The 21495-nt window shown below is 52.4% G+C and overlaps 2 protein-coding genes across 4 annotated transcripts in view; one reads left to right on the top strand and one right to left on the bottom strand.

Moving 5' to 3' along the window:
• The first annotated feature begins 254 nt into the window (after positions 1–254).
• Positions 255–3103, top strand: cited4b (Cbp/p300-interacting transactivator, with Glu/Asp-rich carboxy-terminal domain, 4b). The gene is made up of 2 exons (XM_079742623.1): positions 255–426; positions 1502–3103. Exon 2 carries the CDS (start codon positions 1511–1513, stop codon positions 2387–2389), a length of 879 nt encoding a protein of 292 aa, XP_079598749.1. The 5' UTR covers positions 255–426; positions 1502–1510; the 3' UTR covers positions 2390–3103.
• Positions 3104–12954: 9851 nt separating this feature from the next.
• Positions 12955–21495, bottom strand: part of LOC307070713 (polycomb protein SCMH1) — a 14495-nt gene continuing 5954 nt past the window's right edge. For all 3 annotated transcript variants that reach the window (XM_079729320.1, XM_079729322.1, XM_079729321.1), the window contains 9 exons: positions 18765–19009; positions 18018–18245; positions 17216–17342; positions 16562–16762; positions 16056–16226; positions 15350–15475; positions 14889–14987; positions 14404–14531; positions 12955–13840 (listed from right to left, as the gene is read on the bottom strand). In XM_079729320.1, the coding sequence (XP_079585446.1) occupies positions 13721–13840; positions 14404–14531; positions 14889–14987; positions 15350–15475; positions 16056–16226; positions 16562–16762; positions 17216–17342; positions 18018–18245; positions 18765–19009 (1445 nt within the window). In that variant the 3' untranslated portion in view covers positions 12955–13720. The remainder of the gene's footprint in view (positions 13841–14403; positions 14532–14888; positions 14988–15349; positions 15476–16055; positions 16227–16561; positions 16763–17215; positions 17343–18017; positions 18246–18764; positions 19010–21495) is intronic.

The following is a 21495-nucleotide window of genomic DNA, read 5'->3' as shown; positions in this document are numbered from 1 at the left end:
GTGTAACCGTGATTCCCAAATAAAGATCATATGCCTAATTCGTATTTAAATGGACTGGCTCCTTTTCTCTCGCAAGCTCTCTCACTCTCTCTCTCTCCCCAGCCCTCTCTCTCTCCCCAGCCCTCTCCCTCTCTGCACAACTTTACTAAGTAGGGCCAATAGGAACAAAGAAGAGGCAGCCCGTAGCTCCACCTCTCCCTCAGCTTTTTACATGTACATAATCCCTGAGTTGACCCAGAAAACAGGCAGTCGTTTCAAGATCTGATGCGGCAGTCTTTGTGCAGCGTCCCTGCCGGAGCATGAAGCGTAACCCCGGTGAAGACGCATTGTAACCCGGAGGAGCCTCGCCTCGCATCACCCCCTGGAACACTACCACGTCCACGGAGCGGAGTCGCGGAACTTTGTCCACATCAGCGCGGATCCAGGGTGAGTGGGAGGGGGTTCGGTTCTCCGGTTGGTTCGAAGGGAGAAGCTGTGGTTTGTGGTCAGCACGGGTGGCTGCTGATTCTCCATTGTTTGCGTCCCCTTGTTTAAAAGCGAGAGGATCCGAGAACAGTCGCCAGCCTGCTCGTCTTCCAGGGTGGGTGCGCACGGATAACGCGGTGGTGGTGGACGTCGGCAGTGGGAACCACAAAGCCGTTTGTGGTTTTGTGTTTTTAACACGTTGTGGGAAACGAGGTGATCTGTTGGTGTGCTGCTGGGGAGATGTTGCATGATGTCAATGTGTCTCTTTGTTGCACCCATACGTGCGTAAAATGGACCCGAGTGTGTAGGTTTTCTCGCTCACCTGACAAGCGACACGGATGGGGTTTTAAACGGTGTCTTATGCATTATGAATTATATCCGATTGTCTTGTTTAAATGGAGCTGGTCGCGGCGTGAACCACGGGGCTCAATGGGTCCCTCATCGTAAATAATAATGTCTGCATGTAATTCAGCAAGCGACTAAAGGCTGCAGAGGATACGGGCAGGCGGATAAGAAACACAAAACGGCGTTCTGGTTGATTCTTCTGAAAAACATTGTAACAGGATGGCGCAACCATGCAAGCTGCAGGGAGCACCGCGGTGCCGTTACCGGAGGGAGAATAGTAACGACACAGCTGTTTTTTTAAATTTATTTATTTATCACGCTTTTAAACCTGTTCCAAGGATAACGAACGAGCACGGAATATTGTGCAACGTTAAGGGTTCACGTTTACGCGACGGGCGTTAGTTGTGCAGCGGTAGCATACTCCCCTGCCGGGCATTTTAACACAACACAACACGGTCACATGTACCGTTGTATCGGTGCAGCCCTCGCCTTGTTCACACACACACACACACACACACACACACACACACCAGACCGGCACCGCCGAACCATGACGTCACTGCCACCGCCACCACCGTCCCTCTCGCTCACGTGCGACTCCCCCCCCCCCCCCCCCGACCCCGACTGTAATGACGTATTTGAACGAAGTGTCTCTCTTACTAACGCCGGTCTCCCCCTCTCCTCCGGTCAGAAGGGAGACATGGCGGACCACCTCATGATGCCCATGAACCACGGGCAGCCCGGGGGCGGTCTCCACGGCTACCGGATGGGCATGAACGGCGGCGGGCACCAGCAGCACGGCGTCCCCCAGCAGCAGCCCATGAGGGCCATGCCCAACGGCCCCATGATGCACTACGGGGGGGCGCCCACCCAGGCCAGCATGGAGGCGGCCATGAGGCAGCGGCAGCAGGCCATGGGGGCGCCGGGGCAGATGGGGCACCACCCCATGGCCTCGGCGGCCATGATGTACTCTCAGCAGCAGCAGCACCCACAACAACAACAACAACAGCACCCTCAGCAGCACCACATGCACCCGCAACAGCACCAACAACAACAACAACAACAACAACAACAACAACAACAACAACAACAACAACAACAACAGCAGCAGCAAGCGCCACACCCACAGCAAGCACAGCACCCCCACCCTCACCCCCACCCCCATCACCAGCAACAACAACAACAACAACAACAACAGCAGCAGCCCCAGCAACAGTTTGTGAACGGGGGCGGCGGGCTGACGTCCCAGCAGCTGATGGCGAGCATGCAGCTGCAGAAACTGAACACGCAGTACCACGGGCACCCTCTGGGGCCCATGGCCGGGGGCCACCCGGGCCCCGGGGCCCCCTACCGCATGAGCCCCGCCCAGCTGGCCAGCATGCAGCACATGGCGGGGCCGGCGCTGGCGCTGAACGGGATGGACGCCGACATGATCGACGAGGAGGTGCTGACGGCGCTGGTCATGGAGCTGGGTCTGGACCGCGTGCAGGAGCTGCCCGAGCTCTTCCTGGGACAGAACGAGTTCGACTTCCTGGCGGACTTTGTGAGCAAACAGCACCCGAGCACGGTGAGCTGCTGAGGAAGAGGAGGAGGAGGAGGAAGAGGAGGAGGCGGTGGACGACGCCGCCGCCGCCGCCGCCGCGCCACGGGCGACGACCGGGAACTTTACGAGCGGGAGAAGGATGGCTCCGAGGTCGGGGATTGGTCGAGGCTTGTCCGCGTGACGGCTGATTGGAGGGGCGTGGGCTGCGTGACGGCTGATTGGAGGGGCGTGGGCTGCGTGACGGCTGATTGGAGGGGCGTGGGCTGCGTGTCGGGTTTTTTCCCCGGGTCGGTGGGGGGCGTGGCTTTCGTACCCGGGCCCCTGTTGGATTATGACCCCCTCCGCCTCCGCCTCCGCGCTCCCGGACATGAATGTAACTTTACGCGACGTGGAGGATCTGAGAAGCTCCTCTGAACAGGACGCTGTGGGGGTCGGACCCCCCCGCCCCCCGTCGGGCGAGGAGATCCGCTTTATTTATTTATTACTCTGTGAGAAACTGTTCACAACGGGACCGCCAACAGGAGCATGGCCTCCATTTTGGGCGGGGATTGAATTGGGGTCAGGAGGGGGCGGGGGTCCGGGTTTGGGTCTCTGTGTTCTTCATGTCGTTTTTTTTGGTTGATCCATGCCGGCCTTCTGGTACGTTGCGCTGGCGTCCGTCACGGGGGACGGCCGAGGAGGTCAGAGGTCACCCCGGGCGTCTGTCTCTTAAGATGGTGTACGGACGGACGCCCTGTTGTACTGTACCCCCCCCCCCCCCCCCCCCCCCCCCCCCCCCGACTTGTCTACACTGTTTCTGTTGTCTTAAAAAGGTGTAGCGCCTTAACCCCGCCCTTCTCTTTTTATTTATTGGTTCTTTGCACCGCCCTCCTTTTTGTGGTCGAGACATGAAAGGAGAGGGGTTTTTTTTTGTGAAAAAGCGTGGGGGGGGTTGGGTTTGAGGATCAATAAAGATGGGCTGGATTGAAGAACGTTCGACCTACCTTCTTTGTACGGCAGAGCTTACGTGCCGGGGTCTTACCCCGGAGTCGTGGGCTCTTACCCCGCCTGGAGCAGACGTCAGGGCCATCCAGCGTGGAGAGGAGGGAGACGTTTAGGCAGATAAGAGTATTAATGATTTTTGGAAAGCTTATAGACACACGCACAGGCACGCACGCACACACACACACACACACACCACTGAAGCCCGGGTGCTCAGTATACCTGCTTCATCATTTCCCAGAAAAAGGTTTGTGTGCAGAAGGTCGGTTTATGCGCTGACATGACGCGGCGACTCCGGAGGGAGTGAACCTTATCTGTCATCGGCGCTGACTGCGTCTAAAAGGTTCTTACCGTTGGTACTTTCCCCGTGACGCCCGTTTGAAAGGTTCAGATAGGATCTTAAATGTATAGATTTATATATAGCTTGGTTGCTCCACACAGGGTTTGATGTAGTGAAGGTTCAAAGGGAGACGGGGTCTAGCGAGTGAACCCGGGGAACAAGAAGCACCTGAGAAGTCTCTGTCCTCCTCGCGTCTGGAAACATCCAGGCCTCCTTCCTTTCCCCCCCCCCCGCCCCCACACAGGGCCTTGTGTTCCTGCCCTCACCACAACACCAGACCAGCACTCCAGGAGGGACAAAGAGCAGTAAGCCAGCCGGTTCCTGGTGGGGGAGGAGAGGCCAGCCGAAGAAAGGCTGCTTTGATGGGGAGGAGGAGGAGGGGGTGGGGGTTACCAGCCCGGTGTGAGCAGACAGCCTGCTACCTCCTCCTCGCAGATAGAGCAGCGCAGGGGGGAAGGAAAAACAAAGGCAGCCGATTACGCAACTCTGGGCGGATGACTCCGCCGCTTCCCTCTAACTGCGGAGCCCCGCCCGCAGGGGGGGGGGGGAGAGCCGTCAGGGATCACTCTCTGGAGGTTGGGGTTGGGACTGGGTGGGGCCGCTCATCCACCACCTCCAGGTCAGGGAAACTGCGGTTCTGGTGGACGCGGCATAGGGAGACGTGAGGCGAAGGAGCAGGTGTTCAGGAGGTCAGGAGTCGAGCCGCTGTTTGGACGGCCGCGATGTTTACATTAACATTCAGGGCGTTCAGCAGACGCTTTTATCCAAAGCGAACTTACAATAAGTACCTTTGTCAGAAGAATGAGAAACAGTGATATATCTCTGTCGGTACAGTGATCTTATCACCGCATCGAAATATATTTCATCTCCCTGGAACCGCATCAGAATAAAAACGGTTTGGCCTGAATCCCTTTCTTAGCGGTTATTATAGAGGCAGCCAGAACCAGTTTGATCGTGTTTGCGGCGTCGCTGGGAGAGACTCGAGCAGGGAGACGGATTATCACGGCAACGAGCGGAGCTAAAGGCCGCAGGTTTGAAACCCGCCGACAACCTGTCGGCCAGGGGCCTCCGATGGGCCCCCGGCGGGACTGGTAGGGGCCCTTGTCTTCAACGGGCCCGGGTGTAAATGTCTTCATTTGTTTTGAATGCTTTTTTTTCCCCCCTCAATTCGTTAAAACGTCTGAAATTAAGGGGGTAAAGAAATTATTTTTTATTTAACTGTAGGTTTCTTCTTCTCCCCCCCCAAAAAACATACAATTAAATTAAAATCAATTTGTTTAGTCATGTAGAATATATAGGCCTCAAAAGCAAAACACATTGTGAACGGAATAAGGAGTTGCAAAAGAAAGAAGAAAAAATATTTCCCCATCGTGTGTCACAGAAAAGGGAAACCGTTTGAATGATTGTGTTCCTGGAAGCTTCTCCTCCTCCACCTCCACGACACCCAGACACACCCTGGCTAATCTGATTATGATGAGTTACTGTTTGGGTGGGCAGGGTGCAGGGGGGGGGGGTTATGACTGTTGGTAGTACAGTGGATCAACACACTGCACTGCACGTATGTCTCTCTCTCACTCTCTCTCACTTTCATTCTCTCTCTGACAGATTTTTCTCTGTCTCTCTCGCGACCACAACGACTGCATTTCCTTCCTGTTTCTGCAAGCGATTTCTCAGATCGACCAATAATTTGTCAGAAAATAGTGTGAGGGTGTGAAAAGTGAAACAATAATTGTGTTCCCGAGCTCAAAGAACAAAAACGCAAGACATAAATTACGCTGTTTAAGAGTCCCCAAATACCGTGGAACTTCTGGTGTGTCAGAGTGGAAATTACACTTCTAAGTTCCCTAATATAAACACGATATTACAAGTGGAATCTGACGGGACAGATTCAGACACTGCAGTGATGACATGTCTCTGACACAGGAGATAAAGACAGCTGTAGCGTTATCTTTGCAATGTTCACCACACTGGGTAAGCCTAGAGAAGCAATGAGCTTGACTCCATAAATGATATGTCTCTTGAGTTAATTTGATTTAACTTGGGAACAAAACAAACAAAGGCATGAAATTCAAATAAGGTTCAATAAACTGTTGCTACGTAGGCTCCTCTGTATTTACCGCGCACGATGTCACTTCTTCTGCCGTGATGAATCTACGGAATCCTTATGGGTCCATGCTAATTTGCAATCTTAATAACCATATCCAATACAAAGCAATAACTCAAAACATGCAAACTAGACATTGACTAAATATGGCTCTTACAATAGTATTCAGAGATACATTGACATATTCATCCATATTGTATCGCTGCTCAGAACAGAGATGGATATTTAATTAACGGCAATGGTTTGAAGTTTAATGATGTTTAATGATGTATTTATACATACGTTAATGATACGGTTAGGACTAAAGTAAGATTCTATGAGCATGACTTTTGATAGGGCCTATGGGAGAATATTCCTCATGAAGACATGAATGTATCTTGGCTTATCGTCAGAAAGCCATCGTGTTAGTAGAATTCATCGTTATTATAGCGAGCAGTAATCTCACGCCATACGCACACATGCAAACACACAAGCAACCGCGCATCTGCCTTCACACACGCCCACGCACGTACACGCTCGGACAATTAGCGCTCATCGCCCTTGGTAACCTTGGTAACCCGGGCATCAGAAACGTGACAACAGGCTCGGCCGAACTCCTCGCGGGTCACGTGACCGCGGGGCGACCATGTGACTTGACTGATGTCTGGAGGCCCGAGCGGGGAACGGAAATGTGAACGCATGAAACGTCTGTACATCGGGGGCCGAATCCATAACAACATCCGGGGGAACACTCAAGACAGGACGATTACACACGGTTAGAGTTTTAGAAACCTGATTGGAGAGAAGTCCCCCCCCCCCCCCAACGGGACACGGAGTCTCAGGGGAGCCTCAAAGGAAGAGGAGGAAGAGGAGGAAGAGGAGCAGATCAGTTGGGAGTGGGTCGGGAACACAGGGACAAACCTCGCGGGAGAGCAGATGAATGGCGGCAGAATGAGTTATTTATCGACAACAGAGAGCTGATTATGAGCCCTGCCCCGACGCGTCTCTGTTCACTCACATGAGAGGACATCACACGCCCAGCACACACTCAGGGTGCTCCGTGTGTGTGTGTGTCTGTGTGTGTGTCTCTGTGCGTGTGTGACTGTGCGTGTGTGTCCGGCTCTTTGTTTCCATGTGACTGCTTAGGCGTGTGGGAGAGGGGTATGTGTGAATGTGTTTGCATACGCGTGTTTGTTTGTGTGTGTGCATGCATGCATTCATATTTCTGTTTGTGTGTGTGTGTGTGTTAAGGTGTGTGTGTGTGTGTGTATATATGTGTGTGTGTGTGTGTGTGTGTGTGTGTGTGTGTGTGTGTGTGTGTGTGTGTGTGTGTGTGTGTGTGTGTGTGTGTGTGAAGCCCCAGCAGCAGTAGAACCAACGGCAGATCTCTCAGCAGAAGGTTCAGGAGATCAAACTGGACTTCCTGATTCTGCTCAGCTGGCCTGCTGACGGAGGGCTCCCATTGGCCAGGACCCCTGTGGCTGTCCTCCTCCACTTCCTGTCTATAAGAGGTGAATGGTGAGAGGACCATGTGAGTGTGAATATGACAGGATGAGGAATGACTTTCTACATGTTCAGTGCAGCTACGCTTTAAAACACAAAATGACAAAACACACAATTTCATCCTTACCACACACAATCCCATTCAGCACAAACGCACATTTATAACACACAACCGCAACACAAAAGCACACCCATGTGGTGACTCCATCCCATAACTGAAGGCCAGTTCCTCATGTCTGTCCGTTGTCAGACAGGAGGACATCTTAGCAACCATTACCTTATCCTATCTTATCTTAACCATTCTCTCTCTGAAGCACACCAGGATGAGGACAACCAGCCGTGCACACTCACTCAGCCATGCACACTCACTCAGCCGTGCACACTCGCTCCGTACGTGCACACCCGCTCCGTACGTGCGTGCTGGTGAAGTGCCTAGGCTGGCTTGTTGGGGCAGGTGACAGGAAAGGAGAGGAGGGTTGGCTGGAAGCGCTGTCCTCCCACCCACACACACACACACACACACACACACACACACACACACACACACACACACACACACACACACACACACACACACACACACACACACACACACACACACACAGTAACACACTCTAACACACACACACACAGTAAAACACACACACACACACACACACACAGTAACACACTCTAACACACACACACACGCACACACACACAGTAACACACTCTAACACACACACACACACACACAGTAACACACTCTAACACACACACACACACACACACACACACACACACACACACACACACAGTAACACACTCTAACACACTCAAACACACACACACACATACTCACACAGGAACACACTCAAACACACACACACACCGCACATAAACACAAACAAACAAACCGCACACACACCGCACACACACACACAAACCGAAAACACCCACACAAACACACCACACACACACACAATGCACACTGCGCACACACACACACACACATACACACAGACACACAATGCACACCTCACACACACACACACACACACACAAACACCATACACACACACACAAATACTCACACAGTAACACACTCAAAAACACACACACACACCGCACATAAGCACACACAAACAAACCGCACACACAAACACAAACCGAAAACACCCACACAAACACACCACACACACACACAATGCACACTGCGCACACACACACAGACATACACACACACACACACAATGCACACCTCACACACACACGCAAACACCATACACACACAAACACACCGCACACACTCGCACTGCACACACATACGAACACATCGCACACACACACACCGCACACACATTTATACACACACACACACACACAAACACACACACGCTGACTGCGGGGATGAATGGCCGGCCGTCTCTTTGAAGTGAAGGGGGGGCGTGGTCGTAAATAATAGATCCTGCCCTGTGAAGCCCCAACAGGTTGACTCACCCGGCATTGTGTCTGGGCCGCTGAATATTTCACGCCGTCGGCGGAGAACGTCCCCAGAGAGAGGGGTCTCCTCCGTACGTCTCCCAGCAGGGTGACCCCCCGCCCACCACGGACTCTGCTGCTGGGGAGACTGGCCTGGGAGACCGGCCTGGGGGACCGGCCTGGGAGACCGGCCTGGGAGACCGGCCTGGGAGACTGGCCTGGGAGACTGGCCTGGGGGACTGGCCTGGGAGACTGGCCTGGGAGACTGGCCTGGGGGACTGGCCTGGGAGACTGGCCTGGGAGACTGGCCTGGGAGACCGGCCTGGGGGACTGGCCTGGGGGACTGGCCTGGGAGACTGGCCTGGGAGACTGGCCTGGGGGACTGGCCTGGGAGACTGGCCTGGGAGACTGGCCTGGGAGACCGGCCTGGGGGACTGGCCTGGGAGACCGGCCTGGGGGACTGGCCTGGGAGACTGGCCTGGGAGACTGGCCTGGGAGACCGGCCTGGGGGACTGGCCTGGGAGACCGGCCTGGGAGACTGGCCTGGGAGACTGGCCTGGGGGACTGGCCTGGGGGACTGGCCTGGGAGACTGGCCTGGGAGACCGGCCTGGGGGACTGGCCTGGGAGACTGGCCTGGGAGACTGGCCTGGGAGACTGGCCTGGGAGACTGGCCTGGGGGACTGGCCTGGGAGACTGGCCTGGGAGACCGGCCTGGGAGACTGGCCTGGGAGACTGGCCTGGGGCCCCCAGACACTGAAGTCTGGAGTGTGTGAACGAGGGGTTCAGTTTACCTTTTGCATTGTATCATGTGTGTGTGTGTGTATGTGCGAGTGCGTGCGTGCGTGCGTGCGTGCGTGTGTGTGTATATATATACATGTATATATGTATATATATACACATATATATTTATAAACAGTTATTTTGGTTGATTTGGTGGAAACTAGGTCAGGACATCTGCTACCCTTTGTCTACTGTGTGTGTGAGCGTAAGCGTGCATGTGTGTGTGCGTGTGTGTGTGTCCCCTCCCCCTCTAAGAGTTGTTACCTGGGGACCATGTGACCTGAGTACCACGTGACCTGGGGACCATGTGACCAGGTTGACGTTCCAACAGGGAGGAGGAGCTCAGCACAGATGTGGTCTAGTGTGTAAGTGTGTGTGTGTTTGTCTGCACCTTGTTGTAGTTGTGTGTGTGTATGTGTGTGTGTGTATCTGCGTAAGTGTGTGACTGGGTTTGCACACGTCAGTGTCTGTGAATGTGTGTGTGTGTGTGTGTGGTGTGTTTGTACACGTTAGTGTGTTTGCACCCGTCTGTGTTCCTACATGTCATCGTGTTTGTGAGTGCATTTAAGTGTGTCTGTGTTAGTTTGTCCTTTTGGGTGTGTGTGTGTGTGTGTGTGTGTGCATGCATGCCTCTGTGTTTGTCTGTGTGTGTGTGTGTGTGTGCGTGCCTGTGCCTGTGCATACCTGTGTGTGTGCGTGTCTGTGCCTGTGCGTGCGTGTGTGTGCGTCCTTGTGTGTGTGTGTGTGTGTGAGACCTCTGGGGTAAACATTTCCAGGTAGGGTTGTTCCTCGAGGGCGAGACAAAGCCTGTCCAGTAGCTCTGACCAGGATACCAGGAAAACACCGACACCCACTGATCATCTGTCCAAACACACAACGCTGCCTCAAAACACCCGCTTGCGCACTCACTGTCCGTTGTACGTCCTGCCACTTAAACATATTACTCAGCATTGTGCAGCGTCTTATCCCAGCTATCTCTGTCGTCTACGGGGAATGGGTTACCCTAGAGATTGTTAGCGCTTGCCACTTGGTTCTATGACCATCGTTAATGGACCGACAGCGATATATTGTTGATTCTCTTCCCTTTGACAAATGTACTTATGTAAGTCACTTTGGATGAAAGCGTATTCCAATGCCTTCAATATCAACGTAAATGTAAGTGTTTTGACCTACAGCCGTCAGCACGCGGTGGTGAACATAAACCAGAGTATAACATGAACAACAGTGTGATTGAACTCCCTTCTCGTCCCTTTGGGTAATTTATCCTTCTGTGTAAACGTGAATTAATGCATCCATTCACCGCTCCACCAATGACCGGTCATGGGTCATGCTGGGAATTAGTTTGGGTAAGGCAGATGGGGAAAGAGATGGTTTATATCTGCATCTCTCTCTCTCTCTCTCTCTCTCTCTCTCTCTCTCTCTCTCTCTCTCTCTCTCTCTCTCTCTCTCTCTCTCTCTCTCTCTCTCTCTCTCTCTCTCTCTCTCTCTCTCTCTCTCTCTCTCTCTCTCTCTCTCTCTCTCTCTCTCTCTCTCTCTCTCTCTCTCTCTCTCTCTCTCTCTCTCTCTCTCTCTCCTCTCTCTCTCTGAGCACTGAAACACCAGTGATGACTATCAACATATCAGACAGACACCCACTCTCTGCCCTTTTCACAGTAAAACTGGTGAGTGATTTGAATGAGTGAGTTCCCGGCTTCCTGTAAGAGAGGCTGAAACGCGACCGTGAGACTTTACACAATAAACTACAGACCCTTCCGTGACATCACCAAGGGCGCAAGAGAAACCTCTCCTTACAATTACAGTAAGAAAATGTGACATTTAACGGAAACTGTGGCATCAAAACAGACCAAGACAAAAGCCCCAGGCCTGGACACAACTCACAGTGAAGTGAGACACATGATGTTATTGAGGGGCGGGACCAGTGTCTTCATCTGTACCATGTGAATCATAGAACGGAATCATAGAAGAATCACGCACCGAACCTCCGTAATGAGAAGCGTTCTGGATGACATCTCAGTGGAGATGAATCACCTTCTTCATGTGTGATATGAACAATATTAAACATAACGGGCTGAATTCTTAGAACGGTGGCACAAGGATGTGAACATTCGGTGAGCAGGGTGAAACAAAGGGGTCGGGTGTAAAGGATATTTTCCGTCATGGTTGTGTGTCACCAGGATATCTCCTGCTGAGGCCGACAGATGGAGAGATGGCCGATGCTTGGGTGACCATGGAAGGGCAGCACAGTGTTGCCAAATTTGGGGAGAAATCTAGCCCAATCTGGCAACACTGGCAGCAGGGTCTAGGAGAGGTTATATGAAGCGGTGCTGCCCCGTGGTGGCGGAACTCCAGCATTACAATCTCAGAACAAATCCTCACGCTTTATCGCCTGCTCCGCACAGGTCTAAGCGGGGATATAGCTTTAGTGCGGCCGGGGTTTAAAATGTAACGTGAAACACGAAGGGAAGACCGCCAAAGGGATATAAAACATTGAACTCACCCAGTCTCCACGATGCTTCGAGGTGGTCGTTGTGTACGCTGCCACTGTGAGGGATGGATCAACGAGTGTTTGGTTATTTTGTTTAAATTAATATTATAATTGTTAATACATGTGTAACCTGATGTAATCTGATAACTAAATAATCACGTTTTTCATTTTACAAATACAACGATATCAGCATTCATGGATCACAGTATAACTGACTGATAACATGTAGGAGTATAGGTTAAGTGTTACAGATAACAGATTTACGGGCCAAGTTTTGAGTTTACAAGCTGTTTGGGCACTTATATCGCGGCTCGTTGGTCTAGGGGTATGATTCTCGCTTCGGGTGCGAGAGGTCCCGGGTTCAAATCCCGGACGAGCCCTTGCCTATGCTTTAATCGATCGGATGAGCAGCAAACGGGAACTTTAATTCGATAGCCTTACATTGAGTCAGACTGAATTTGTGTTGTGGTTGGGTTGGAGTGTGTGCAATATTTCACAGATTATCCATTACTAGAAAGAGTTTCTCTATAACTGCTATTTCAAAATGCAGTGTCTTGTCTTTCTGTCGTTTTTTTTGGGCTTTCACAAAAAGTAACTTAGTACATATATGTATTACTTAAGAAAAAAATTAAGGTTACATTTAAGGTTAACTTTAAAGTAAAAATAAAGTTTAACATTTGAGGATTGCACGGATTAAAGCTGACTGCAATAGGCTACGATCACAGATCAGTTAACCATTGATGGATTTCTCTGCAGATGATTCATTGATCGATTTTTGATCATTCATTTTACTGGATAATGTTTGAACTGTCATTTTGTCATCCAAAGACAAAAAACAAATCAGTTCATTTCAGGAATCGACAAATCATTGAGAAGGAAAAACTAGATTACAACATAACATCCAGGATGGTGGCTGTTTGATAAACGACAGCAGCAGCCCAGGCGGGTGGAGTTACTGAACATTTATTGAACCATGTTGAGTATGAAGACACGTTCAATGCAGGACCTCTAATAATATCGTATAAAAATGAAAAAGGTACAAATAAAGACAGACGAGGCATTATAAACAACATCAAGACCGAGAGACACGTCCGACGGGACCTTCCCAATAAATGTTATTTCTATTCTTTTTTTTATATATAAAAACGATTTCCCACTCCTCAGTTGATTTCATCATTACAAAAAGTACCTCAGAAGGGGAGCTAACCGCGGCGTAGTGTTGGTCTTCATTTTAACAACACACGTTGAAAAAGAGCTTCTTTTCAGGATAAAAACAAATATTAAAAACCCATTTCAAACAACCTTCTCTTCGAGTCCGTCTGAAATACGAAATGCGACGGTTGAAACAGCGCAGGAAGCGACGTCCCAATCGACAAATGAGTCCTCATTCGATGAGGTCTGGGGGCGGAGCTTATGAAGAGGGCGGGGTTAAACGAGGGGGGCGGGGTCAAACACTAAATCTGGTCGGCTGGTGCTGTCACACCAAAATCGTACCGGGTGCGAAAATTGTACCGCCTACGTAATCCGCTTTCAAAACATTACGCGATTGTCCGTTGCCGAACGCGGATTACGTAGGCGGTACAATTTTGGTGTGACAGTGCCGCTTGCTACATGTACGGTCTCAATCAACGTCCCAGAATGCATTTCATGAAATACTGAATGTCAAAACACGAGAGGGAGGGGGAGGGGAGGGAGGGGGCGGAGTCCTTTTGAAGCTGCTCCGGGATTGGCTGTTAATGGCGCTTGAGCTTGTCGATGTGGAAGGTGAGTTTGAGGGCGGGACCAAGCTTCAGGCCCATGTATTTCATCATCATGTCGCTGCGCAGCAACAGGAGGGCTTTGCCGTCAATCTCCTGGAAGAAGGAAACAGAAATACACAGGTAAAAAACAAGTCGACTTAACCTCCCTGGCCAAATGTAGCATGAGCACACTCCTTTCATCGTCATTCCTCAGCAAGTAGTGTGTACCCTTATTTAGTTTAATCTCCAGAAAGTATTACTGAGATTCAGGTTTCATAAATAGCATGGTTAATAGACTGCATTTCTACTGCGCTTTTCTAACCTAATTTGTAACTCAAAAAACGCTTTACAATATTGCCCAACCAGTGCTGCCAGTTACCTTGAAAAAGTAATCCGATTACTGATTTCTAGTTACTCCTTAAAATAGTAACTTAGTTACTTTACTGATTACTTGATTTTTAAAGTAACTAAGTTAGATTACAAGTTACTTTGTTAGTTACATTTAGCTGTGACAACACCCCCTGCCGCTTCAAAATAAAAAATTACAGCTGGGTTTGCCAATGCTTTTTGCCCCCCCCCCCCCCCAATCGTTCTTCCACGTGGGGAATTTGGGGGGGGGGGGGGGGGGGGGGGCCCATCAGTACCTCTTGTATACAGGGCCCAGCCCGTGTACGTACGTGCTTCCTGAAGAGGTCGGCGTGCGGGGCCAGCACGGGGTCCACCTCGCGGATGTACTGCATGACCTCCTCCACCGTCCACAGGCTGGGGTCCTGATGGCTGGGCCGCGGGCTGTCCCGCTGGCTGCCTGAGCCGGGGGCAGACAGGACCCGTCACTCAAGTACTACTCCCTCTAACACTAGCACTAGTACTAGTTTTAGTGGAAGTAATACTAATGAAGTAGTACTTCCTCTAATACTAATACGAGACATTATGAAGTATTACTTCCTCTAATACTAGTTACATGTGTTACTCCATACTAACAGGTTAAGGGTCACCTGTGTTAGGGTCAGGTGAAGGGTCACCTGTGTTAGTACTAACAGGTGAAGGGTCACCTGTGTTAGTACTAACAGGTGAAGGGTCACCTGTGGAGGTGTGTTAGTACTAACAGGTTACGGGTCGGGTGGAGGGATACTAACAGGTGAAGGGTCAGGTGGAGGGTTACCTGCGTGTTTGGGGGGTGAACGGTGTGCTGAGGAGGGGGAGAGAGGGCTCTTCTTCAGATGCTCCGCCCCTCCCACTCCATTCTCCCCCAGGGCCTCACCTGTACAGGTAAACAACGACTGAAGTTATTCCACCTACACTGAGGTACAAGTCGTAATATGCTCGTTGTAATGATGAAGATAAAACCCTGCAGGGGCTAGCGGTGAGCTAGCGTTGGGATAGCGTTGAGCTAGCATTGAGCTAGCCTTGAGCTAGCGGTGAGCTAGCGGTGAGCTACAATGAGCTAGCACTGAGCTACAATGAGTTAGCGCTGAGCCAACAGTGAGCTACAATGAGCTAGCAGTGAGCTAGTGTTGAGCCAGCAGTGAGTTAGCGGTGAACTACAATCAGCTAGCGCTGACTGAGCCAGCAGTGAGCTAGCACTGAGCTAGCGGCGTTCAGGACCACACCCGGAGCCCCTACCGTCGGCGGGCTGGCGGTGGGCCTTGGCCATCTTGTGGGGCGGGGGGCTGGCGTAGGCGTCGTGGAGGAACCTCTTGATGCCCCGCCCCGGGCCGCTGGGCAGCCCGTCCCCGAAGCCCCTCCTCTCTGGGTAACAGGGAGCACAGACACAAACACACACACAGACGCGTCAGTGGTGCTTCTCTAACCACGATGAGCCGATTCTAATGGCTCTAACCTAGAATGGGCATGGTTAATTACCCAGAGTGGGCGTGGTTATTGCCTGGAGTGGACTTGGCTATTACCTGGAGTCGGCGGGGCTATTGACTGTGTGGTGTGGGCGTGGCTCTAATCTCAAGTGTGGGTGTGGTTATTAACCTGAGGGGGTGTGGCTATTACCTGTCGGTCTGTTTTGGCTATCACCTGGAGTGTGGTTAGTACCTGAAGTGGGCGTGGCTATTACACAGAGTGTGGGCGTGGCTAATACATATAGGGGTGTGGCTATTACCTGGAGTGTGGGTGTGGTTATTACCTGGTGTGTGGGCGTGTCCTTTGTGGTTATTACCTAGAGTGGGCGTGTCTATTACCTGCCGTGTGGGTGTGGTTATGTCCTAGAATGGGCATGGCTATTACCTGGCGTGTGGGCGTGTCTATGACCTGGCGTGTGGGAATGGCTAATGCATATAAGGGGTGTGGCTATTACCTGGCGTGTGGGCGTGGCTATTACCTGGCATGTGGGCGTGTCCCTCGTAGTGCAGCCCGCCCCTGGCCACCGGTTGGCTGCCGAACAGCGCGTCACAGTGCAGGTTGTGGCAGAGCTTCTCCAGGAAGCGCAGGACGTAGGTCACGCTGCTGACCGTGGGCAGGGTCAGCGTGTGCTGCTGCTGGTCGAAGTAGGCTGCAGGGGTCAGGGGTCAAAGGGGTCAGGGGTCAAAGGGGCAGAGGACAGAAAGGGTCAAAGAACTGGACTCATCCGACACGGCCTGGACGGCTTGGTGAAGCGTTGAGGGGTGAGAATGAACACTTTTCTTTGGGGTTATGTTTACGTTTAGCGCAAGCTGCACTACCTGTGCACAACTCGCACAGGAAGTAGTCGCCGCGGTAGCGACGGTGTCACCACGGACGACAGGGACGCAGTTCATTGCCACTATAAAGCCTTCTCGGTTCATTAACGAACCGGGTCACTGGCAGCAACCAATCACGGCCCAGCTCTCTCCCCAGGCGCCGGCCTACCAGAGATGAGCTCCCCCCCGTGGCCGGGCTTCAGGCAGCAGAAGACGGTGTTCTGGTTGTGGGCGGCGTCCACGCAGGCCTGGACGCACTGCTGCAGCACCACCGAGGCCCGGCCCGGCCCGAAGTGGTCCGGCAGCAGCTGGACCCGGCGCTGGTCCAGGTGGGGGCCCACCTTGCCGAACTTGTTCAGGTACACGCACACTGGGGGGGGGGGGGGGGATAGAACCGATAGGTTAGACACTGGGGGGGTTAGAACCAACACAGTTAAACAACGGAGAGTAGAACCAACGCAGGATGTAGTGTGTGTGTGCGTGTCTGAGTGTGTGTGTGTTACCTGTGGGGGCCTGTAGTGTGTGTTACCTGTGGGGGCCTGTAGTGTGTGTGTGTGTGTGTTACCTGTGGGGGCCTGTAGTGTGTGTGTGTGTGTTACCTGTGGGGGCCTGTAGTGTGTGTTACCTGTGGGGGCCTGTAGTGTGTGTGTGTGTTACCTGTGGGGGCCTGTAGTGTGTGTTACCTGTGGGGGCCTGTAGTGTGTGTGTGTGTGTTACCTGTGGGGGCCTGTAGTGTGTGTGTGTGTGTGTTACCTGTGGGGGCCTGTAGTGTGTGTGTGTGTGTGTTACCTGTGGGGGCCTGTAGTGTGTGTGTGTGTGTTACCTGTGGGGGCCTGTAGTGCCGAGGTGGGGATGGTGGCGTTGTCCAGGGGGACGGTGCTGGTGTCGGGCTCCGGGGTGCTGCAGGTCGGGGAGGAGGGCGTGGCGTGGGGGACCACCCGCGGCTTCCTCTGAACACAGGGAGAGAGGCTCTGATTGGCTGGTGAGGAGGAGAGAGGCTCTGATTGGCTGGTGAGGGGGGGAGAGGGTCTGATTGGCTGGTGAGGGAGAGAGAGGTTCTGATTGGCTGGTGAGGGGGAGAGAGGCTCTGATTGGTTGGTTAGGGAGAGGGAAGCTCTGATTGGTTGGTGAGGGGGAGAGAGGTTCTGATTGGTTTGGTTAGGGAGAGGGAAGCTCTGATTGGTTGGTGAGGGAGAGGCTCTGATTGGTTGGTGAGGGGGAGAGAGGTTCTGATTGGTTGGTTAGGGGAAGATAGGCTCTAATTGGTTGGTTAGGGAGAGAGAGGTTCTGATTGGTTGGTTAGGGAGAGGGAAGCTCTGATTGGTTGGCTAGGGAGAGGGAAGCTCTGATTGGTTGGTGAGGGGGAGAGAGGCTCTGATTGGTTAGTTAGGGAGAGAGAGTTTCTGATTGGCTCGATGACTAACTGTAAAATGTAATAACAATAACAACCTTTATTGACTGAGACAAGGTTTACACATAGAATTATCGCAATAAAAAAATAAAAATAAATACAGAATACAGACAAAGAAATATGCAAACAAAAGAGAATGAGTTAAAAGCCGGTCTATAAAATAAAAGCTGTAAAGGAGATTCAAAAGCATCCGACGCGAGGACGGCTCTGCTACCTTGCTCCCCGGTTTGGGCCCCCTCTTCTTTGGGATCTTGATGGGCTCCGGGAGGTTCTGGTTCTGCTGCAGGGCCACCCGCTGGGCCCAGTTGGCAGGCAGCCGGCCCCTAGGTCTGCCCGGGCCTAGGGGCCTCCCGGGACCCAGGGGTCTACCGGGGCCCACCACCGGCCGGCCGGGGCCCACCATGGACCCCTCTAACCAGCCAGGCCTCCTCGCCCAGCCCATCTGATGGGGGGAAGGAAAAGAGAGAGAGAGAGAGAGAGAGAGAGAGAGAGAGAGAGAGAGAGAGAGAGAGAGAGAGAGAGAGAGAGAGAGAGAGAGAGAGAACACGAGAGAGAGAGAAAGAGACACAGACAGGGAGTGGAAGAGAAGAAAGGGAAGTTCAGCGTGGAGTTTGAAACATGCCGTTGAGCAGCGCATAAACTAAACCTCATGATGTGTTTAAAATCCCACAACCAAATACTTCCATTACATGCTTACGTACATTATTTTACACTTTTTAAAATACTTGCACACAGTGTCTTAAATCATATGTTTGGTTAAATAATGCGTTCTGCTGTTCCAGCCCCTCTAACGAGGTCTCCCCTCTAACGAGGTCTCCTCTCTAACGAGGTCTCCTCTCTAACGAGGTCTCCTCTCTCCAGGGAGGCGGACCACCGACCGGACCCCCACCCTACGTGGTCCAGAGTCCCCCAGGGGTCCCCCATCCCAGGGGGGTCCAAGGTGCAGGCCGGACCAGCTCACCTTGCTGCCGGGCTTGGGGCCTCTCTTCTTGGGGATCTTGATGGGCTCCAGGCCCTTGCCCTGGGGCCCGCTCTGGGCCCCCGCCAGCGCGCCGGGGCCCTTGGGCCCCCAAGGCCCGGGGAGCTTGGTTTTCCGGCGGCCCGGCTTGCGTCCTCGCTGGCCCGGGGGCCGTCCAACGGCAGGGCGGGGGTGCATGGCGTCCACGCTGCCGTCAGCCAGGGGCCCCGGGGTCTTGGGGAGGACGACTGAGAGACAGACGGACAGAGGCTATCACCATGACAACCATGGGGGGATCACCATGGTAACCAACGTCCCCATGGAGATCACCATCATGGCCAACGTCCCCATGGACAGATCACCATGGTAACCAACGTCACCAAGGAGACCACCGTGATAGCCAACGTCACCATGGTAACCAACGTCCCCATGGAGATCACCATCATAGCCAACGTCCCCATGGACAGATCACCATGGTAACCAACGTCACCAAGGAGACCACCGCGATAGCCAACGTCACCATGGTAACCAACGTCACCGTGGAGCGATCACCACGGTAACCAACGTCACCGTGGAAACAACACACACACAGGCTTCATCACCATGAGAGCGACAGAGACATGGCCCTGCTCGTCTCGTTGACCAACTGATGGAAAAGATCTAATGTCACCCAGCTTTGGTCTCCATGACAACAGCCAGGGTCTGTTCTGGTGATTGAGTCACTTGTACAAAGATTCGATGGAATGAGCCAATCAAAACCCTGCCTCCATCAAAGGGTTAGACGCTGCAGTGAGACAGCTGGAATAAGGCAGAGTATAAACAGTTTGAGCAATACTGTACGCAACTATAAACAGTGTATGTTAGTACAACTGTATTCTATTCACTGGTTGCAGAGAGAAGTACAGGCTGAACAACAGCCGCAGGGACGCTCTTAGATTAACCAGTGAACCTCATGACATGCAAGCACATGACTAGCACGTGAATGATGTGCACGTGCACCGCCCTGCAAGAGAGCTCATGCATAAATAAACAAAATCCATACGAACCAAAGAAGTACACACAACTATCAACCACAATAACAACTACACTCCCAAAGAAGTACACACAACTACCAAACAGAATAGCAACTGTCAGTCGGTCAGTCAGTCTGTCCTTCCCTCTCTATCTAGTTTGTGTGTGTGTGTGTGTGTGTGTGTGTGTGTGTGTGTGTGTGTGTGTGTGTGTGTGTGTGTGTGTGTGTGTGTGTGTGTGTGTGTGTGTGTGTGTGTGTGTGTGTGTGTGTGTGTGTGTGTGTGTGTGTGTGTGTGTGTGTGTCTGCATGCATGCATCAATCCACCCGACCTGTCTGAGAGCTGCAGTTTGTTTTTTCCTATGAGGTCATCGAGTTCAGCCCCTGAAGAACGGCACGAGACCTCAGTCCCCCCCGCAGGAAAACGCCAAATATGGTCACGTGGCATTTAGCAACATAGCTTAGCCCCGGAAGCGAACACTCACTGTGATCCTCTGGAGGAAAATAAAAGGATTCCTCCGTCCTCTCGCCCTCGCTCTCTTTCCGCTCTCCTCCTCTCCTCTTCCTCTCTGTTCTCCTGAAGCACTCGCTGCTCCTTCTCTCCCTTCGTGTCGCTCCTCCCCCCTCCTCCCCCGTCCCTCCCCTCCTCCCCCGTCCCTCCCCCTCCCCTTGATGTAAATATTGAGTCTTTCACAGTCACCAGCCATATGTCTCGGCTTGATCTCTCTCTCTCTCTCTCTCTCTCTCTCTCTCTCTCTCTCTCTCTCTCTCTCTCTCTCTCTCTCTCTCTCTCTCTCTCTCTCTCTCTCTCTCTCTCTCTCTCTCTCTCTCTCTCTCTCTCTCTCTCTCTCTCTCTCTCTCTCTCTCTCTCTCTCTCTCTCTCTCTCTCTCTCTCTCTCTCTCGTTATCACACTGCCAAGACCAGGCCCGCGAGGGGGAACCCAACCACACACACACACACACGAGCAAACACTGATACACACACAAACACACACTCAACCACAGACGCAGACACGCACAGACGCCAGCTCCTCTTGGGTGAGTGCCAGGCCTCTCGTTAAGCCGACGCCCCCCCCCCCCCCCCCCCGCTCCGTCGCGGCCCGTCTCTGGATCGCTACACATCCTGTCCCCTGGTGACAGCTGACAGGAAGTGTCAGAGGAGCAGGGCTGCAATTGCGACAGAGCTACCTCTGAGCTCTGGGTACAGCCTGAACGTCCACATGCACAAACGTTGGCGGGAGACAAACGGACACATGGGGACATGGAGGACAGACCTCCTGAGACCCTGACCACCCCCTCCTCACACGAGAGAGTGAGAGTGAGAGAGAGAGAGAGAGTGAGAGAGTGAAAGTGAGAGAGAGTGAGAGAGTGAAAGTGTTGCCAATAGGCCTCTGAAGAATAAGTCCCGCCTCCGAGCCTACCGGTTCCCTCGGTCAAACGTCTGTGGGAAATAACGGGGCTTTTGAACGATCGTACATAACAAACTCTGTAGGAGGCGAAGAAGTAAAAGCTGCGTCACATTTTGAACTACACACTTTTTCCGTCTAGTTTCCACTGGGGTTCTGGATTGTCGGTGCCGTTAATCGAAAGACCCAGTCGAAACTAGATGGAAAAAGTGTGTAGTTCAAAACGTGACGCAGCTTTTACTTCTTCGCCGCCTACAGAGTTTGTTATGTACGATCGTTCAAAAACTCGATGTTATTTCCCACAGACATTTGACCGAGG

The sequence above is a fragment of the Pollachius pollachius genome, assembly GCF_949987615.1.
Source record: "Pollachius pollachius genome assembly, chromosome: 1".
Lineage (NCBI taxonomy): Eukaryota > Metazoa > Chordata > Actinopteri > Gadiformes > Gadidae > Pollachius > Pollachius pollachius.
The sequence above is the reverse complement of the archived record's forward strand: the minus strand, read 5'-3'. Positions and strand labels throughout refer to the sequence as shown.